Below are 21,440 nucleotides of genomic sequence, written 5' to 3'. Positions count from 1 at the left end.
TTGTGTAATGCACTGTGACGGCCATAGTGTTAGCTAACACCTTTATCATGTCACATCATTATCATTTCTTTTTTTGTGTTGAGAACGGTTAAGATCTAGTCTCTTAGTAACTTTGAAGTTTAAAATACAGTATTGTTGACTATAACCACGAAGCTGTGCATTAGATCTCCAGGCTTTATTTAAGTAAACCTACTTTTTCAACTGTGAATTTTATGGAGTCTCTATACAGATAAAATACTTCTGATGAAAATTCTGTGTTTGAATTGGGATGTGCTGTTAAAAAAGATTGTTGTATATCCCAGTAATTTTTTCGTATTGATTACTTGTTAAAATAATGTTTTGGATATATTGGGTTAAATGAAATATATTATTAAGATTAGTTTTACCTGTTTCTCTTTATTTGTGTGTCTATTAGGAAGTATAAAATTGCACTTGTAGCTCACATTGTATTTCCGTAGCACCACTTTGAGCAGCGCCTGGATGCTGTGCCAGCATCCCAGGGACCTTTCCTCTTTATTCACAGGAGTATTCCACAGAGATGAGGTCTGAAATATCGCTGAGGGGCACATTTTTTTTCTTGCTCGTACTTGTTTGTTGATCACTGCTAATGTGGTTCTTTGCTTTCTCTTAGGCTCCTGGCTTTTCTGACTCTTGGTAGGAATTGTGAGGTAGAGAGAGAGTGGGGAGGAGGCCCTTTATTTCAGAGGACTCTAGACTGAGATGTTTCAAGAATAGCAGCTTTGTCCAGGGGCTGTATTACTGCTGGCCCATCCCTCACTGTGCTGTGAAGTCAGTTTCATGCACATGGCCATGGGTCTCTCTCTCTTGGCTGTGTTTAGCCCATTGGATCACAGCTGCCTGACAGGCTCTCTCAGTGAAACTTAAAAATCATTTACAGGCATCGCCTAGATTCCAGTTCTTGAGACTGATGGAGCAACAAGAACACAGCCTGACCATGATCATGTTGAGTTTGGAACACACTGAAAGCAAGATGAAAAAGGAGTAAAGGAGTTATATTGGTATATTGGTTTTCTAGGTTCTGAGAATATTGTAAGAGTAGAAGTAACTTGTTGGCAGAGGGCGGATGGCTATCTGAGATTTAAGTATCTGAAGCCGTGTCTTTTTTTCTTTTTTTAATTGAGTTAAAGTACATACAAAGACAGTGTGTTTTTAAGATTTTTTGACTAAAACTCAAACAAAATAAGATTGTCTTGCAAGTACACTTCTATTTATAAGTAATTCTTAAATTTTAGAATAGTTTTAGATTTACAGAACAATTGCAAAGATAGTATAGAGTGTTCTCATAAACTCCACATGCAGTTACCCAAATTATTAGCATCTTACATTACTGTGGTGCAGTTTTCACAATTAATGACTCAATATTGGTATACTGTTAAACTTAATTTTTATGTAATATCCTTTTTCTGTTCCAGAATCCCACATAGGATACCAGAAACTTCACTGTGTTTCGTCGTCATGTCTTCTGAGGTTCCTTTTGTCTGTGACAGTCTCTCTTGTTTTTTTACTTAGAAATTCTCCAGAATTTCAGAAACTTCTGGGCATTGCTATGGAACTTTTTCTGCTGTGCAGTGATGACGCAGAGTCAGATGTCAGGATGGTGGCTGACGAGTGCCTCAACAAAGTCATAAAAGTAAGAGCCCTGTGGACGGTGTTCTACGAGCTGTGACCGTTGTAGCTAAGAGAAGAAACCATGACTTAGGGTTCTTTTTGTTTTGAGTAGCAAAGTCCCTTAGGACATCTGCACTGTTTCCATTTATGGTGTGTGGTTTGGAGGCTCTCTGCTGTGTGCCAGCGTGCCGGCTGCACCTGCCCCATCAGAGGGCGTGGGTTTACCCTCGTACCTGCGCAGGGCATAGGTCAGGGGTGGGCGCTGATGGGGGCCACTGGGTGCTCTTGGGGAAAGCATCACTTTGTTGAGAAACCATGAGGCCTTGAAAGGCAGGGGGACGGGGAGTGGGATCCGCTTTTGGTGTCTTCGTCTCCTAAGACCTGGGTCAGGCAGTACTGTTTGCAGGTAAAGACGTGCCTTCTCTGGTAGCTGCGCTGGAGTTAGTGTGACGTGACTGGAGAGACAGGATTTCCCAGAAAAGGTTGATGAAGCCAGAAAGCCAGAGCTACCTGGGTGGTGGGTGAGGTAAGGAGTGGGCGGGGGACACCTGTCCTCTTCGCTTACTGCTTCCCGGTGCAGAGCTAGTACCCAAGACCACTGTAGCTTTAATCCACTTTTCCCTTTTTTTGTTTTCTGCTGCCATTGAAGATAAAGTCTTTCTTCCATAATTCTTACGGTGTTGGAAAACAATCCTTGTTTTTCTCATTCTGCCATTCTCCTAGTTTGTATCCTCAACCACCCTGGGCACCTTCTTGCAGGTCACCTTTGAGTGTGTGAATGAGCCTTTTGAATGTTGTGTCTGAGCTTATATATTGTTCCCACCATAGGCTAACCGGTGCTGAGGAAGGTTCACTGACATAGTTCTTGATGCTTTCTCCAAAAACGATTTCTTGATAATGGTTAAGGAGAAAATGTATCTTGTTCCCTTCCCTGCAGGGAAGCCCTGCTAATTGGATCTTTCCAGTTTTTCCTGATTTTTCCCTTACTGTTTTGAGTTCCACCCATGGAATTTAGATAAGGCCACATCTTTTCATTTTCCTTGAAGGCTCTCTTCCTAGTAATACTTACTTGGCCAGATGAGCCAAGAACTCCAGCCTAACATAGGCTAGTTGAATATTTCCCTCCTTATTAGGATCTTGAAAACCAAAACTGTTCTTTGGAGTCTCCCCAAGGGCTTTCTCTGGAGAGTGGTCACACTTTACGTTGGTCAAGAAATTGTCCATTTTTCTGTCATGGGTCCAGCTTCCTTGGGAAGACGGTCACCCTTTACTCCTGCGTTAAGGAGGTGGGGCACAGGGAGGTTCTGGAGTGAAGGAGGCCTGCGCTTGAATCTGGCCTCTGCTGCCCGCTCGCTGAGCAGCTTCGGGAGATGTACTTCATTCTGCGAGCCTCAGTCTCCTTAACCACAGAGGGAATCGGACACGGGTTTGTGGTGTGCGTGGGTGTGAGGATCAGGTGCAGTGACGTGCGTGACGGGTTAGCGTTATCCTGCCCCTTGCTGGGCCTCGGAGTGGTAAGGGGTGCTCTTACAGTGAGATTCCTGCTTCCTTAACCAGAGAGGCCGAGGGGCACGCCAGAGCCCCACTGCTCCCCGCTTTCTGGCGTGTGGATCTGTGGGCCATGCTGTCTATGCTCGGGCGCCAGCTTCCCTGCAGACACAGGGTTCTGGCTTCTCCATTGGGAGTTGCCTGGTCTTCTCCCTCCACCTGCGTTTCACGTCTCCACACGCCCCCCCCCCCCCCCACCCCCGCAGTGTTGCAGTGGCCACGGCCATTTGACCTTGTTCTCTGCCCGGCAGTGTGTGGGTACCACTCAGGTGTGATGGGTCCACAGCACGTTTGGAGGTGGACTTTTTCACTTACCCTTGCTTTTCTCTAGGCCTCAACATCCTTGCTGCTTTTTTTTATTCCCACTGGCAGGACCAGGCTAGGCTTTTTCTGATATTTCAGTTCTTGAACTCTGATCCTCAGAATCAGGAAACCTAAAGAAGTCACCACAGGTTGCCTTGGTCATGACAAGAACAGGTGAAGAGGGGAGAGAGGACAATATGGCCCCAAACACACAAACAAAGAAGGTGGTCATTTTACCTGGAGGCACATGCTGCAGAGGGAGACCTGCTCCTGTAACTGCCATCCAACAAGCCTGGTGTGTGTGTTTGGGGGCTTGGGCCATGGCCTGGTCAGAGCTCTAGGTGCTGGCTTCTCTTCCTGGCCACCTCCCTACTGCCTTCCTATCTCCTCTGCCTTGTTTCTGGCCTCCCAGTGCAGAGGTTCCAACTTCTCATGTTGCGCCCCTGAGCGTAAGACGAGGTCAGTCTCTCAGAACCTCTTCTTTCTGCTTAAAGTCGGACATCCTGGGCTTTGGCTGTGCTCTGATGTCTGCTTCCTCAGATGCACAGGTCTTCAAGGCCAGCAGGCTGGGGATGGGGTCAGGGTCTGGCTGATGTGCTCTCACGGTGGCAGAGGAAGGACAGGCTCGGGAGAACTTGGATGGCGTTAGGCCCGGGTGTCAGGGGTGGAGAGGAACACATGGATGGTCGCTTAGGAGTCAGGTCCTGGACTTGCGCCTTCTGTTTTTCAGAGTATCATTATATGCTTAGGATGAGGACCCAAGAAAATGGGACATGCTCTGCTTTTCACTTGTAGCAAATGCACTGGGGATGTGCTTCAGCTGACAGCATGCTCCTGCCTTCAGATAATTTACAGTCTTGGGGAGGGGGAAGCATGTTTGTACAGGAATGGCTTAATGCGTGGTGTAAGTTCCGAGACATGCTGGCAACTCATCGTGGCGGTCAGGAAGTGGATGTGATTTCTGTCTGGCGAGGCAGAGAAGGCTTCCTGGAGGTGGTGGCTGTTAGGTGAGTGAGGAGATCAGGACCGTCTTAACCCCTGCAGACCCACCTAGGAGGGTGAACGTGTGTGCTAGCAGAGAATGGGAGGTGTTGAGGATCCATTCAAGGGGTTTGTACTTCATCTGGTAGAGGATGAAGAGGAAGAGCTCGTGAAGGTCTTTAACCTGGTCAGAGGAGGGCTTTATTTAGGAAGAGTAGCCTGCGGATGCCGTGTAGGCTGCCTTGGAGTGGAGAAAGACTGTGCACCCAGAATCCCTGCGAGAGGCTGAGTAACCCGGGCAGGAGCGATGGGGGCCTTGAACCAGGGCGGCCTGTGAGGCACAGGGGGCCGCGATGGGCTGGACCCGGCTCTGTGTGTGTTCGCCTCAGTGTGAAGGTGGGGTCAGGAGCCGGGAGGGGTCAGATGGCACCTTCCCATCACCCATGACTGCGAGGGCCCGTTCACTGCTGTTCCAGGGGCTTGGGGTTTACGTTCCTCCTGTAATAAAATAGGTTTGGTATCAGTTTATAAAACATTTATAAAGTAAAACAAAGCTTTGATATGCCTTCTGGTTTTATTGGCAAAGTAGTGCTTTAATATATGTTTGTCCATTTTGGTGTGCTCATTTAAGGAGTTTCAGTACACGCTGAAACAGCAGAATTAGGATTTTAAAATTTCTGAGACATTATTTGGAACCTCCCAGAAAGTGACCCTGGTTTGATTCTCAAGCTTGCTGAGCCTCCGTGAGTTTTACTAAGACCAGCCTGGTTTATGGACATCACAGGCTGTACATCTTAGGAGAGGAGGAGGGATTTTCTCTGGAGGCTTGGTTACGTCTTTCTGCTCTTCTTGTGGACGAGACATTGGCAGTAGTGTTTTGGAAGAGGGGGTTCCCGTGCCGAGAGCAGGGCACAGAAGTCTCTCCTTTCTGTCTTGAGAAGCCGCCTCCAACGGGGACTTTGTGTCACTGGCGGTGGTTGCCATCGACCATTCTTACTGGGTTGAAATTGGCTGTGTGGCCATTTTTTGGTTTGGCCCATAAGTGAGCAGAAGGGTCAAGAAATGGCTCTGAGGAGCCTACGGTTCCAGCAGGTTCGGAGCGTTGCTGCTTCCTGGGGAGCACCCGTGCATCACTGGTGGACTAGACCTTTGGAAAGGACTTGGGCTTCTGCGTGGAGAGGAGTATTCCCACGCCAGAGCTAGGGGCTCTGATCTGGGATGTCCACCCACCGCCCTGCTGGCCCTGCAGACTCCAGGGCATTGCTAATGTTGGATCGTCCAACAGAATGTGCTTTAATTGAATGTAAGAGCTTTAGAATGAGTTTGAACTATCTACCATTTAATTTTGATACTGTGTGGTATTTGATTGTAATGAAAGTTAAATTTTTTCCTTCCATTTTTAAAATTAAAGTGAATGACCTGTATCTAGTCTGTTTGGTAACTTCCTGCATACGTATGCTTCTTTCTTAAAGAATAGGTTCTTAGTTTAGTTGCTATTATATTCTACTTTGCCCCCAAATTGAAATTTTAGCTGCGTTTTCGCTTTGTTTAGAATTGCTAGTAGAATGTGTCTTCCGTGAACAAATCTCTTGTATTTTGTTGTAGGCTTTGATGGATTCTAATCTTCCGAGGTTACAGTTGGAACTCTATAAGGAAATTAAAAAGGTAGGCTTTTGTTTTCCATCATTGAAAAAGTGCTACTGATTCACTGTGTTGAGCAGTGTATGTGAAATTTTATCTTTTATTTGATAAGGAAATAAATGCTGTTTGGTAAAGTAGACTTTATTGTTTTACTTTTCTTCAAAAGGTTGCTCCTCATTATTTATTAGATGGGATGGGAACTAAAATGGTAGTTTTAAAAAATATCTTTATAATTGCATCCCATTAGACCTTAACATTTCAAAAGTAGTTACACATTTAAATGGCCTTTTCTCTAAAAATAGAAATTAGCAATGAAAAAATGCTTTTGTTTATTTGAAGTCCTCTTGGTGACTCGTGTCTGCGACTCTTCAATGTAACACGCTGCTTCTTAAATCCCTCAGAACGGCGCTCCTCGGAGCCTGCGCGCTGCCCTGTGGAGGTTTGCCGAGCTGGCTCACCTCGTTCGGCCTCAGAAATGCAGGTAAAGTGGACACTCTGGGTTATTACTATTATTATTATTTTGGGTGGGGGGCCAGCTGCGGTGGATTCTTGCCCTCTTGGCTCAAATGTCATTTCTCTAAAGGTCTTCCCTGTCCACTCTGTCTGAAGCTGCCCACCTCTGCCTCTCCAGCTGCAGTACAGGTTGTCCTGATCCTTTTCCTGCGTAAAACTTACGGCTCTCAGGAATACTGTCGCACACTTCATCAGCGTGCTTGTTCGTTTTCTATCCCACCCTCCCCCGAGAGCTGTAGGAGATGTACGTCTCAGGACAGTGGGGGCATCCCTGTCTGGTCCCTGCTGCAGCCCAACACTGATAACGGCGTCTGCACGTGGTACTTGCCGAAAAGATACTTGCCAGGTGGTTGAAGGTTGAGTACTACCTCATTGTTGCTTACTCTAGGGATTATAGAAAACTATGCCTTTGTCTATTATGTGGGTTAAAAATATGAGTGTTAAACTGTGAATAAAGATTTGACTGATTGAACCAGTTGTATCTTAATGGATTGAAAAACAAAAGAAGGGCCACAGTTTTCAACTCCTTCCTTCTCTCCTTCACTGGCAAGACGTGCTGACATCCATGGAGCCCTTGGCTCTGTCCCCGAGGAACTGGTGGAGTGGCAGAAACCCTCTCTTTTAATATGAAACAGTGATCTGTTCCACTGAGCCTGACTGTAATAAGGTCTTACATGATTGCACACATACAGTCACTAAGGACATTTCTTTTTATATAACCTTTTTCTTTTACTATCCTTGTTTTGAAAACTTTGTTATATTTCTAAAGCAACACATCCCTAGTTCTCCACATAGAAGCCAAAGTGACCTTAAAAAACTATGATTGGGTCATGTCATTCCTTTACTTAAACTCTTTACTCATTTCCCAGAGCTGTTAAGATAAATCCAGACTCCTTACCAAGGCCCAGGGAGATCTGGCCCCCAGTGGCCCCCGTCACCTCAGACACTCCGTTGACTCATTGGCCTGACTTTGAAAAGTTGGGCATGTCTTCCTTCCGATGTCTGGTTTGTTTTCCCTTGGGTCATCTCCTTAGAAGGGCCCGCCTCCCTCCCTGTACAGTCCCAGGGGTGCACCTGCTTGCTGCCCGTCTCTGCCACTAGAGGACGCCGCCGTTGCCACCAAGTTCTTGTCCCGTGGCTTCGGCTTATCTGTCCTGTGACTGCTCCTCTCCAGTCCTGCGTGGTCTGCTACTTCTCTGTAGAGGGCCAGGCTTCTCTCTAAGGCCTTATTCAGGTCAATGCTTAGAACAAATTTTGTAATGCTCCCTTTTCAAGAAAGCTTTATTCTTATTTCTTAATTTACTTTTTAAATGGTGTTTTCTTATATTATCTGTTACTTTCTCATTTAGAATCTGATTATTTTAATAACTGTTATAATTTACTGCAAAGAATTTTTAAAACAAGCTTTTGAGAGTCGTGTGTGTGACTAGAGGAGAAACAAAGGATGAGAGCCTCCCAGCATCTGGGCTTCATCTGCCTTTAGTCTTCTAGCAGAGGTTTGTTTACCTTCCAGGAAGGACTCTCTTGCATGTAAAAACTGGTTTTTCCCTAACAGATGCTGAACTAATCGCTTGTGTTTCTCATTAAGGTGGGCCCTGGAGAGTAATTAGTGTCCCTCTCACACGTGCAGGCCTTACTTGGTAAACCTTTTGCCTTGTCTGACACGCACAAGCAAGAGGCCCGAGGAGTCTGTCCAGGAGACCTTGGCTGCAGCTGTCCCTAAGATTATGGCTTCTTTTGGCAATTTTGCAAACGACAATGAAATTAAGGTATGACTGCTGCCTCAGGTCACAAGCGTGGGAGTTGGGCTTTTGCGCAGGCAGGCATTTGAGAGTACTTCTCGAGTTAGGCTGTGCTTCATAGTTTAGATTAAAACCTTTTGAGCTCTTTGGAGGCACACTGAGAGTTTCTTTCCACTTCTGCTTTCTTACTGTCGGGTGAAAAGAGGGGTAGGGAGATGGTTTATAGATGCAAAATCCAAAGGCATTTTGTCAGAGCAGACTGGTTTTGGGGTATAAGATTGACTGCTTAGCCTGGCTGAAGAAAGGCCACCGTCCCTGGACTGCAGGCAGGAGAAAGCTCACCGATGATGCCTTGTGCGTACGAGTGCCCTGCGGCCGTTGGGAACCACTTCCTGTTTGTTTTTGCCCCAACCAGCAACCTTCAAACCCTCTTTAGTGTTTTGTCTATAATGTCCAGAAATCATGACCCTGTCACATGGTCTGAGGATTACAGATTCTTGACTTCATCCTTTTAGTGGGTCAGTCCTGTGTTAGTGTTTTTCTTGGTATTTCCCTCCACATTTCTAAATAACTTGCTTATACTGCTGGTTTTGGATTTTTTTATTTTTTACAATGGAAAAGATGAATTCAACTCTAACCCTTCTTCCCTCTTTTTACTACAGTTATATCAGTATTCAGTGTGTACATTATTATGCCTAAGTAAATAGTCACAGCTAGTTATGTTCTGTGCCGTGGTTACGTTTCTGTGTATAACTCTTTGGTATTTCCGGAGTCAGTAATTGCCTCTTATTCATTTGCTTATTCTTTGGCAATTTCCGTCTTCTCACACCTCCCACCAGCGCTGTGTGTCTCAGTTCAGTTGTGCACATGGTGGGTAGTTTCCTGGACCCGTTTCCTCCACTGGGGTCGTCCTGGGCTCTGCAGCTGCTGCTCCAGCCTGGTCAGGGCGCCCCTTAGGTCTGTCGCACGGTCGTGTCTTGGCTCCCCTGTCCGATGCCTGATTCCTGGCTGCCATGTCTTTGTCTCTGTAGGCTTCCTCCTGGAGAGGGGGCTTCCCAAGAAAGGCTGACTGGCAAGTAAATCGTTTGAGATTCTGCATTAGTGAAAATGCCTTGATTTCTCCCTCACGCTTGGCTGGGCGTAGAGTTCTGGGGTGGAAATCGTCTTCCCTTAGGAATGTACAGGCTTTGCCCCTTTGTCTCATAGTCTCCAGTGGGGCATCCGAGAAGTCGAATGGCCTGATCCCTTAGCCTCTGAATGTGTCCTTCTCTAGAAGGTTTTTGCTGTTTTGTGTAGGGGGGAGTGCTGGGTGCTTGACAGACCTTTTAATTTGGAACGTTCTAGCCTTCAGTTCTGGGAGTTGTCCTTATACTTCTCTGACAATTTCCCCCCTTTATTTTCTCCGTGCTGTCTTTCTGAAATTCGTTAGTTAGCTGTTGGTCCTCCTGGACTGATGCACATTTGTACTATCTTTTGTTTCTATTTTCCATGTCTCTTTCCTGTACTTCGCTAGGAGATGTCCACCTCAGACTCTTCTCTGGAATTTTTGTTCCTGCTGTGGCATTAATTTCTAAGAGCTTTCTCGTGTTCAGAATGGTCATGTTTTCTGGCACCCTCTTCTTGTTTCATGAATACACTCTCTTATCTTTCTGAGGATACTGATTATAGTTTCTTGACAACTTCCTTTGACCTCCACGTTGTGTGTTTCTTCTCACTTCCTCTGTTCTATTTCCTGTCTTTCTCTTTTATGTCAGCAGTTGTCCGCATAGATTTGAGTGAGCCCCTAAAAAGCTTATTGGAAGCAAGTGTGTGGCAAGCTTTGTCCCCTGGTGGACTTCCTCAGGTAATGGGTAGTGAACCTGCTTTTCCACTGTGGGTCTTTAAATGTCAGTGTCAGTAAGTCTTTTGCTCTTGGGCCAGTCAATATCTCTAAAGAAAAATCCCTCATTCTCCTGCTTGGAGGCATCAGCCCAGCTGCATTTGTCCTGGGACCCTTGGATGGAAGGGTGCTGACAGTCTCACTGGTGAGAATGCAGACTTCTTCTTCATTTCTCTTTTCTGTCTGTGCCTCGTGCCTGTCCTCAGCTGTGGCAGCATCTCTGGGGATTCCCTGTCTCTGCGGGAGATGGGGAAGTGAAGACCACATCCCGGGCTGCCTGGGTGGGAGCGGGGCTTGGCAGTTTACCCAAGGAGCTGTTAGATGAGCAGCTGTTTCGTCCCCACATCCACGCCACTTTCAGATGTCTCTGGTACTCCTAAGCCTGAGCTTTTCTTGGTTTTCTGTGGCTTGAGTGAGCTTGCCTTTGGTTGGTGGCTTTCAGTCCTTCTCCCCAGCTCCCAAAAAGGCTTGCGTGGGAACTTCTGCCTGAGGGCTGCAAATCAGTCCGTTACCACTTGTTTACTTTCTAGCTTCCAGAAATTTGCTAATGCCTCTAGTCTGCGCTTGTCCTTGTTCTGTTCTTTTTGTTCTTGTAAGTTTATGCTTTTTAAACCTTGTACATGTGATTCTGGTGGTGTGTCTGGGAAGTAGAGGTTCACGTGTCCAGTACAGCATGTTTGATCAGAAGTTTCCTAACAGGAGCCCTGCGGCATTATTCTCAGGCTTGCCTGTTGAATATTGAGACTCCCGAGCCTTTTATTTGACTGGTGTATAATGTACAGACAAGAAGCATGTAAATCATACATGTACTCCTTGATGAGTGGTCACAAAGCGAATCTGCCCTCACGGCCACTGCCTAGGTCTGGACATATGGAGTATTACCGGCACCCGGGAGCCTCCGCCCCCTCTCCCTGTCACTACTCCCTCCTTCCTCCACAGGGCTGATCACTGACCTGGCTTCTAATGCCATAGGGTCTGTTTTTAAATTGTAAATATGTAGGCCCATACAGTATGTATTCTTTTCGTCTGGTTTCTTTTGCTCAGCACTAAGCTCGTGAGATTCTCCCACGTCACTGCGTGTGTCACTAGATCCTGTGGTTTTCCGGAGCTGTGTAGCGTTCCCTTGGATGAATGTGCTCCAGCTCATCATTTTACCGCAGCTGGACCTTGGGTCGTTCGTAGTATCGGCTGTCGCGAGCGTTGCTGCTGTGCCTGTCCTTGTACGTGTCTCTTGGAGCACAGGTTGTGATAGCTAGAAACGGAGATTGTGGGGTGTGTATACGCCACCTTCGGTAGATGCCTCCAAGCAGCTTTTCTCAGTGGCTGCCCGAGCTCACACCTCATCAGCGGTGTGTGCGAATTCCGGCAGCTCCCTGGCCTCGCGGAATTGGAATTTTGGTCATTGTAAGTTTAGCCGTCCGCTGAGTGTGTTCTGGAGTCACAGTTTGGTTTAATTTCCATTTCCACTCCCTAAGTACTCTGACCCTGAAGTGGAATGAAGTGCCCTTAAATGTATGTCCTGCCTGTGTTTAGAGAAGTGGAGCTATCTGCCCTGTAGTCTAGCGCACTTCCTCCGCTTATGAGAAGAGCTTTTAAGGGTGGTCTAGGTAACCTCCGGCCAGCAGCCTGCTACAGGGCATTCTCGGGGTTGTGGGACTTAGACCCAAGGAAGCCCCCTCGAGCTCTCGTTCCATTTTACTGTTACTCCAAACTTTAAGTTCGCCATGGGCTGACTCTTCATAGTAATGTTCAGCTTTCATTCTGCTTAGAAGTTTGGACTAATATAGGATGATTCTTTATTTACCGTTTCAGTGATGTGTGTGTGTGTGTGTGTGTGTGTGTGTGTGTTCTCACTCAAAGGAGTTCTTTAAAATGTATCTTTCCTTGAAGCTAAAAAAGTTTGTCAGAGATAAGTTGACTGGTTTCTCTGGGTATTGTCTCTGGGGAGAAACTGGAGGCCACAATCCACTAGGGGTGTCCTGTGGCCGGGGGTCTGGTCCTCCACCTCTCTGGTTCCAGAGGTCTAATCTGTGAATTCACTGAGCGTTGATGAGCCTCTGAGAACCAGTTTATGCCAACACGCAGTTAGGGAGAAGCTTGTTTAAGTCAGATGCCAGGCTGTTAATTGGCTGCTCCTTTGCCGATGGTTAGACTCCCCGGTAGGGCCCCAGTGGTGTCGCTGACTTGCCCAGCGAGGCTCCGTACACGCCCAGCAGTAGCTGGGCCAAATCATCGCTCAGAGCATAGCTTAGAATGATGGGAAGTAGACGTTCTTAAGTAACATAGTCACCAGACTCCTGCAGCTGGATGGTCACCCCCTTTCATTCTTTGGATATTTTTGTGAAGACTTAAACGGTCATTGTTAGCAATATAGCACCCCTAGAATTATAGCACCCCTCCTTTGGGTTTTCTTGGAGGCACGGTAACAAGTCTTATTCTCTGATTTCTTAGGAAAATAGCTGTGAGGAGTGTGTGGTCTCAGCTCAGTTACGCTGCACACGTCTTCCAGAGCTGGGACTGTCTCTTGGTGGCATTAGCAGCACGTTTACAAGCCGTCGTTCAGGCTGGGACCTTGCTGTGATTGGCTAGCACTTTTCTCCTGGACTTCATTATTTACTGTGTGTGGTTTTGTTTTGTTTTTGTGGTACGCGGGCCTCTCACTGTTGTGGCCTCTCCCGTTGCGGAGCACAGGCTCAGCGGCCATGGCTCACGGGCCCAGCTGCCCCGCGGCATGTGGGATTCTCCCGTCCCAGATCGGGGCATGAACTCGTGTCCCCTGCATCGGCAGGCAGACTCTCAACCACTGCGCCACCAGGGAAGCCCTGCATTTATTTTACATAGTGTTATTCACTGACCCTGCCCCCAACTATTGTGGGGACACCTTTTCTAGAAGTGAAGGCTTTCACTCTCGTGTAGGGACGTAGATGCTGAGCAAGTCCCTACTCAGTTTATAAGGAAATAAATCGACTACATATTTGCAGACTGCTCTGAAATATCCCAGATTTGGTGTGCTTCCTTTCAGCTCTAGGAAGGTCTCAAATTGTTAGTACTTTATACTCTGCAAGAATTTGGAGCAAGTTATGCTTTTTGAAATACATGATGGTTTCTTTTTCTTTTTTTAAAAAAAATAAATTTATTTATTTTATTTTATTTATCTTTGGCTGCGTTGGGTCTTTGTTGCTGCGTGCGGGCTTTCTCTAGTTGCAGCGAGCAGGGCCTACTCTTCGTTGTGGTGTGCGGGCTTCTCATTGCAGTGGCTTCTCTTGTTATGGAGCGCGGGCTTTAGACACGCAGGCTTCAGTAGTTGTGGCTCGCGGGCTCAGTAGTTGTGGCTCGCGGGCTCTAGAGCGCAGGCTCAGTAGTTGTGGCGCATGGGCTTAGTTGCTCGCGGCATGTGGGGTCTTTGCGGACCAGGGCTCGAACCCGTGTCCCCTGCATTGGCAGGCGGATTCTTAACCACTGCACCAGGGAAGCCCATGATGAGTTTCACAGGAGCTTCGTCTTCTGTCTACTTGGACTTTGCTTCCACAGGTTCTGTTAAAGGCTTTCATAGCGAATCTGAAGTGCAGCTCTCCTACCGTGCGGCGGACGGCAGCCGGCTCGGCGGTGAGCATCTGCCAGCACTCCAGGAGGACGCAGTACTTTTACAGCTGGCTGCTCAGTGTGCTCTTAGGTAAGGCGCAGGCCTGTTAGTGAGTCTCCCCGTGGGGGGTGGTCACTAGCGTTTACTTGAGACAGGCCTGTGAAATTCTTTAAAATCAGGCAGCCCCTCGGCTTCTGGACCGGGCCCTTTAGCTCTGGCCGGCTGGTAAATGTGAACGAGCCCCCGTGGGGTCTGGGTGAGGGTTCCAAGAAGGCTCCTCCCCCTCGGTGCAGCGGTGCGGATGCGGCCGGGCCCTCGGACAGCTGGCGGGGCCGTGGGCGGGAGCCTTCCCGGGCCTGGCCCTCTGGCAACACACCGCACCACCTCTGCGGAGACCCTGAGTGCAGGGAGTCCCCGTGGCCGGAAATTGAGGCTCAGGTCCCTGTGAGGGGCCTCTCTGGAGGGGTGTAGGCCCGGTGAAGACTTCTCCTCCACTGGGGGCAATTGTGGAAATCCGTGCTGGCAGGTGCTGCCGGGAGCACACGGACGGACAGTCGACGTGAAAGAGCTGCGTGGCTTTCAGAGGCAGTGAAACTCACTCACTGCAGGGCCTCGCTGAGCTGAGGCTTTAAATGTTGCCCCTTAGAGCCACTCCTGGATTTTGGCCGCTACCGTGATGTTTGTGCCATCTGTTTCCCTCCCTGCCAGCCTCATGATACGGTTCTGCTTTGGATCTCTTCCTGTGAACAAAGGAAGCCACGAGTCTCCCAGCAGCGAATCCGATGTGACAGAATCTTGTTGCTGCCTTTGTAGGTTTGCTGGTTCCCGTGGAGGAGGAACGCTCCGCCCTTCTGATTCTCGGAGTGCTGCTCACATTGAGGTATTTGGTGCCCTTGCTGCAGCAGCAGGTCAAGGACACGAGCCTGAAAGGCAGCTTTGGGGTGACGCGGAAAGAGATGGAGGTCTCCCCCTCGACGGAGCAGCTCGTCCAGGTGGGCGTCCCGCGCTTTACTCTAGTGCTTGTGCGCACGTGACCCACGTTCGGAGACTCAGCTAATTTGGAAGAGAAGTGGCAGAGCCGAGGCTTAAGAGCGTGCACTCTGGAGCCAGACCCCGTGGTTCAGATCCTAGGTCATGACCCCGGCTACCCCACCTGTGTGTGGTAGTGATGTCAGATAAAAATGAAGGCGTCCCTTTACAAGGTCACCGAGGGTACTGTTTACGTGGACCTGCTCGCAGCAAACCCCAACCATCGTATTATTTTACTGCAACTATTTCATATGTGTCCCTATAGATGAGGACTCTTTTTTAAAAATTTTAATGACAATACCCTTGTCACACCTAAAAAAAAGAACACTTTCATAACATCAAATACCCACGTATCCCCTGTCAGTTTGTTCTTCTGCTCTTTGGAATCAGTACCCAAATAAGATTGGTTGATAAGGATTGTGATTCTCTTTGATCTGACGGTTGCCTTCTATCCCTATTTTTCCCTTAGAGTTCATTTTTTGAAGAGACAGATTGTCCTGTGGAACTCCCGGCAATCTGATTTTTTATTAATTGACTCTCCGTTGTATAAATTAACATGTTTCTTTGTTGTCTGTGTTGCCTGTAAACCAATAACTGGAGCTAGAGACTTGTCAGATTTGGTGCATATTTTATAATATATGTAATATCTGAGTTCGGTAGTACCTGTACAATATTTTAAAATAAATATTATTGGAGTTGCATGCTCAGAACTTTTTTCTGATTTTTTTTTTTTTTTAAAAAGGCTGCTTAGTCAAAAGTTTGGAGACCATTGGTCTAGTGGGGGAAGCAAGCAAACAGTCACTAAATAGCAAGGCGGGGGGTGTAGGGTACTGTAGAGTACATGGCGGGGGGCAGGGGGTGTGCATGACCAAGTTCAGGGAGGCATGCTGGGCAGGCTGTTACGGCTGATGCTTTTGGGTGAGTAGGATTTGAGCAGACACAGGGAGCTGGGAGAAGAGAGTTTTATAGACAGAAGCTGCAGCCTTTGCCAAGTGCACAGAGTGAGAGAGTGAGAGTGTGCGGGTGAGGGTGAGCTGGATCCTGTAAAGGTCTCCAGGCTTTCTCACAGGTCAGTAGGGGTGCTGGGGGAAGATGTGGCTAGAGGGATATTGAAAACTGTGTTAAACTAAGAGAGCAGTAATCCTGGGAGGATGGAGTGAAGGGGTATGGGATGTGGTGCTTAATTAATTACAGATTTTCTTAATAGTTAATGTTTCTTCAACATGGTTAAACAACATGGTACCTTGTTGCATTAGCAAGCTAGATAAGATTGTCTCTAAAACATATCTAATCTATTTTCTTTTGACTGTTGGCCATTTTGAATTAAATTATTTTGATTAAGAAGTTCAACTCAGCTAATGTAATAATAGTTTGGCTAGCTATATTTAAATAGAATTTAAAATAATCCTGAGCCTGGCTAAACTGTTAAGCAAGTGTGGGCAAAATATAGATACTTTTAGATATGCAAGAATTCAGTTTGCTTTTCATGCGCACGCACTTTTTTCATGTGTGCTTTTTGAAAAAATTATTTGAAGATGTATTCCAGCAAAATGAGAAATAGATAACAAAAAAAGAGGAAGTCCTGAAATCCAAGAAACAAAGCACCTAACCCAGGAATGTGTTAGAAGCAATTCTGAGATGACTGGTACTGTGTGCCATTCAGATTAGAAACAGGGAGTCCAAGGAGCTCCTTGTGACCAATGTTATGATTAAGTGCTGGGAAAAAGGGAAGGCATGTGTGTATGTTAAAAGGAGGGGAAAACCAGGAAGATTTATAAAAGTAAGTTATCCAATTATGAAACAAATTACAATGTTGAATAATTTTAAGCAAGTAAGAGATTATGATAAAAGAGAATCCATTTAACGGTTATCCTTGGGACATTCTCTTTCAAGTGACACAGGACTAGTAATAATGAAATACTTCTTTCTTTTTGGGTCCAGTCACATTAATAGGCTTTGCAGTGAAGGATGTTAATGTACACGTGATGAGACACATACTGATTTTTTTTTTTATTGGAGTATAATTGCTTTACAATGTTGTGTTAGTGTCTGCTGTACAACGAAGTGAATCAGCTGTATGTATACATATATCCCCTCCCTCTGGGACCTCCCCCTCCCTCCCATCCCCCCCATCTAGGTCATCACAGAGCACCGAGCTGAGCTCCCTGTGCTATACTGCAGGTTCCCACTAGCTACCTGTTTTACACACGGTAGCGTACTTACGTCAGTCGTAATCTCCCAATTCATCCCACCCTCCCCTTCCTGCCCACCGTGTCCACACGTCTGTGCTCTACGTCTGCGTCTCTATTCCTGCCCTGCAGATAGGTTCATCTGTACCATATTTCTAGATTCCACATATATGCGTTAATATGCAATATGTGTTTTTCTCTTTCTGACTGACTTCGCTCTGTATGACAGATGCTCAACATCTAGGCAGAGCACGTGCGATTTTAAAAGTTACATCGTACTAAATAAATGTAACCCTTAATATAAAAGCACTCAGGTTGCTAACAGAATTTGGGAGGAGGCAGATGAGGTGAGGGAGTGTGGGTGCCCATTCCCCCCATTTACATAGTAAGAAGTCAAGAGATTCTTTGCTCAGAGCAGACGGCTCAGGAAGCGCGGTGTAAAGCTGGTTACCTAGAGCAGGGCTCATGGGCCAGCTACTCAACTCCAGCACCGTGGCAGGAGAGCAGCCACAGACAGTACACACACAGCCGTGCTCCAGTAAGACTATGTGCAGAAACAGATGGAGGGCCACATTCGCCTGTGGACTGTGGTTTGCAGATCTGTGACCTAGAGTGACGGAGGTAACCGTCAGAGGAACCAAAAACAAGCCAGTCAAAGTAGCCACCTTTGAGGCTTTTACTTTTTATTCTATAAACCGCTATACTGTCTTTTTAAGAAACGTATATATGACTTTTATGATATTAAAGGTAAGGCTGCCCAACTTGGCAAATAAAAATAGGGGGTACCAGTTATTTGAATTTCAGATAAATCATCAGTAATCTTGTGGTGTAAGTATGCCTGAAATTGCACGGGACACAGTTACACTACAAAATTATTTGTTTATCTGAAATTCAGGTTTGGCTGGGAACTCCGTATATTATCTGGCACCTCTAATTAAAGGGAAAAAGGATAAATACACTATGTTCATATAATGTGATATAGTATTAAAAGCACTAATGAAGTTTAATGTAGTGCCTTTAAAAGCTTTGGAAACCCTTTCTCAGTGGCACTCATGACAGTACTTCTTGCTTATGACGTGTGTGTTCGAGTAGCTGTGCGCTCCGTGTATTTGGGGCTTTACTCTCCTTTACTAGTCGCCCGTTTACGGAGCTGGAGCTCTTCACTAGCCTGCTTCTGCTTTTGTGGAAGTGCTCTATTTACTTTTAAGGAATTAAGGTAACAGTGAAAAAAATGCTGGGACTTTAGAAAACAGCACGGAAGCTAGGATCACACTGGTAGAAGGGATAGAGAAGTTTTTAGAGAGTGAAATTAAGGCACAGATTTTCCCAACGTAAGACAAAACAAAAACCTGAAACCTAGGACACATTTTAAAAACCATGGGAATGACACTGGTGTTTCTGTTTCTAGGTGTACGAACTGACCTTGCATTATACTCAGCACCAAGACCACAATGTTGTGACTGGCGCACTGGAACTCCTGCAGCAGCTCCTCAGAACCCCTCCACCTGAGCTCCTGCGGGTGCTGACCACGGCGGGCGGCATCGGGCAGCTCACTGCCGCTAAGGATGAGCCCGGTTGCCGAAGTCGTAGCGGAAGTATCGTGGAGCTTATAGGTAAGGTGTTAGGAAGGTGACTCTTGGAGTCCACCCTGCAGTGTTATTGGCCCCTCTCCTGACCCTTGCTCCGATGCTGTGCTGAGCAACGGACAGCTCAGTTCCTTAGGAGACTTGCGATGCAGGTGTCGTCCTTATTGTGTAGACGGGGCAGGGCTGAGGTGGGAAGGCTAGGTGGCAGGGTGAGGCCAGCACGTGAAACCCGCCTCCTGCATCTGACTCGGCTGCCTCTGCGTGGCATTTCATCTGTCGTGAAGTGGAAGCATTCGGGAAGGGATTTCCAGGCGCTGTGTCCCTTTGCCAAAGGTGGGCTCTTCAAGTCTTCCTGGAATTCTGGACTCCTTTTCTGCCCTCTGGGCCCTTTTTGCTGTCGCGCCTGATTCTAGAAAACCCCTTCTGTTCCTCGTCTCGTGGCACCTCTTCCGCCCCATCTCTGCTCTTCTTCCCCATGCTCTTGGGCACTGGGCCCTAATCCCGCCCCCGGATGCTGTGCAGACCTACCAGTCTAATGTGGAGCTGCCCCTGGGGAGCTGGAAGAGATGGGTCCCTGAGTCGCAGCCTCTAGAACTGGGTCTGGCTCAGCGGCAGAGGCTTCTTTCTGCAGCCTTTGCTGACTGCACTGAGTAGGCGTGGTGCATGGGGTCCGTTTAGTGCAGTGTGGGTGCGGTGTGGCCTTTACCCACAGCATCTGCAGACCAGGGAAGGTTGGCGTGAAGTCTGACTGCTGCCTCGTTTGAACACAAGTGTTTGCCTGAACCATGAGTAGAAGATGTTGATCTGCCTGTCCACTGTCCTTTGTACTGAACAATCCTTTTCTCTCTGGAATGCATGCCTTACAAATAATTGCTGGAAATACTAATTTTTAATGATTGTTTCTAATGAAAATTTGTACTTAATTATTAGTTGACCAAATAATCCGAGATTTCTAATGTTTTTAGTTTGACTTTTTAAATGCACTTTGAGCTCTTTTGCATTTTAGAACTGTATATTTGAGTGTTAATATAATTTTCACGTTGAAATTAAAATTGTAACATGCAGATTTCATGTTACAGTATGGTAGTTAAGCACCACCTGTAGAAATATGTTCACATATTTTCTAGTTTTAAAGTTGAATCAAGCTTAAAGATTTTCTAATTCCTTCTGCATTTTAGTGGCTTGTTACCTTACTTTCATCTGTCATTTTCTGTGATTTACAGCTGGAGGGGGTTCTTCATGCAGCCCTGTCCTTTCAAGGAAACAAAAAGGTGATTATTTCAGAAATGATTCTTATTTTCAATTTTACTGCTTTTTCCATATTTCTGTAATGTAATTGGCTATGCCTATAACTCTTCTCAGCAGGGTGATTATATGTATAAATGTTGCTGGAATCTGATAACCAGGCCTGAATAGTCCTGTAGGATGGCTTTTTAAAGAATAAATAATTAATTAATTTATGACTGCATTGGGTCTTTGTTGCTGTGCGTGGGCTTTCTCTAGTTGTGGCGAGCGGGGGCTACCTTTTGTTGCAGCAAGCGGGCATCTCATTGCAGTGGCTTCTCTTGTTGCGGAGCACAGGCTCTAGGTGCACGGGCTTCAGTAGTTGTGGCTCGCGGGCTCTAGAGCGCAGGCTCAGTAGTTGTGGCGCACGGGCTTCATTGCTCTGCGTCATGTGGGATCTTCCTGGACCAGGGCTTGAACGCGTGTCCCCTGCATTAGCAGGTGGATTCTTAACCACTGTGCCACCAGGGAGGTCCCTAGGATGGGTTTTAAAAGTTGCTGTGTGTATCAGAATTGGTTTGTCATATATTTCCTTTTTTTTTTTTTTTTTTTTGGTTGTACCACGTGGCTTATGGGATTTTAGTTCCCTGACCAGGGATTAAACCCGGGGCCCCGGCAATGAGAGCACCGTATCCTAACCACTGGACCACCACAGAATTCCCTGTCATAAATTTCTAATGCTTTAGGCCAGGGGTCAGCAAATGTTTTCTGTAAAGGGCCAGGTGGTACCCATTTTAGCCTGTGGCCCTTACTGTCTCTTTTGCAATGATTCAACTCTGTCCTGTGGCAGGAAGGCAGCCATAGACAATACTAAGCTAATGGGTGCAACTTCATTCCAGTACAACTTTATTTTACAGAACTGGGTGAGCTGGAGTTTGCCTTCTCCTGCTTTAGGGAATGTTATGTTTATAAAGGTAACTCATCTTCCCAATGAATTTTGTTTAGTATTAGGAATAATGTTTGGTTAATTATTTGGTGAATTTGGGCCTGGTTGTCATTTTTCAGACATATTTAGCTTGGTACATACCTAAGTTTCTGATACAGTTTGTTTATTTTTATTTAATCGAAGTGTGTCTGACATGGTCTGATAGCTTTGGTACATGTCATCACTTATAGCACCAATTATGTTCTGTTCCAGTCTAGATTTCCATAGGAAAGAATTGCTGTTGTTTTCTATTTTGAAATCCTAAAAGACTTATACTGTTTTTGTTTTTTTTTTGAGGTATAATTGACATATAACAACTAATCTTTTACATACAACATACTAATCTTTTTTGTGTGTCATGAGTTGAATATTTAATTGAGAGCCTAATGCCTAATATTATTTGTAGTATTGAATGGGATCTTAACAGGAATAATATTCTAGCCTTAACTGGATTAAGTAAGCATTTCCTAGAAGTACTTAGAATTAATAATATTTGGGCCATCGTAGTGTGGGATACTTAGTCAAGTTTGAGATTTTGGTGAAAACACTGAGATTGCTTGAAAACTGAAAGGGTTCCAGGAAAAGCTAGCCTTTCTATTCTTGGACTA

At 46.3% G+C, this 21,440-nt stretch overlaps 1 protein-coding gene across 13 annotated transcripts in view; it reads left to right on the top strand.

Moving 5' to 3' along the window:
- The window catches only part of HTT (huntingtin), a 136,491-nt gene that overhangs the window by 19,364 nt on the left and 95,687 nt on the right, over positions 1-21,440 (top strand). For 10 of the 13 annotated variants that reach the window (XR_003432310.1, XM_027103848.1, XM_027103846.1 and 7 more), the window contains exons 3-10: positions 1,531-1,651; positions 6,067-6,126; positions 6,504-6,583; positions 8,246-8,384; positions 13,768-13,909; positions 14,633-14,811; positions 18,446-18,650; positions 19,847-19,894. Coding sequence is in view for 12 of the 13 variants with exons in the window: in XM_027103848.1 (XP_026959649.1) it covers positions 1,531-1,651; positions 6,067-6,126; positions 6,504-6,583; positions 8,246-8,384; positions 13,768-13,909; positions 14,633-14,811; positions 18,446-18,650; positions 19,847-19,894 (974 nt within the window). In the remaining variant the exon portion in view is untranslated. Of the gene's footprint in view, positions 1-1,530; positions 1,652-6,066; positions 6,127-6,503; positions 6,584-6,782; positions 6,972-8,245; positions 8,385-13,767; positions 13,910-14,632; positions 14,812-18,445; positions 18,651-19,846; positions 19,895-21,440 lie in introns of those variants that run through there. The other 3 variants (XM_027103849.1, XM_027103853.1, XM_027103852.1) reach the window with 3 other exon arrangements.

This window comes from Aethalodelphis obliquidens, unplaced genomic scaffold, assembly GCF_003676395.1.
Source record: "Aethalodelphis obliquidens isolate GAN/ISIS:26980383/991018 unplaced genomic scaffold, ASM367639v1 scaffold6, whole genome shotgun sequence".
Taxonomy (NCBI): Eukaryota; Metazoa; Chordata; class Mammalia; order Artiodactyla; family Delphinidae; genus Aethalodelphis; species Aethalodelphis obliquidens.
The sequence above is the reverse complement of the archived record's forward strand: the minus strand, read 5'-3'. Positions and strand labels throughout refer to the sequence as shown.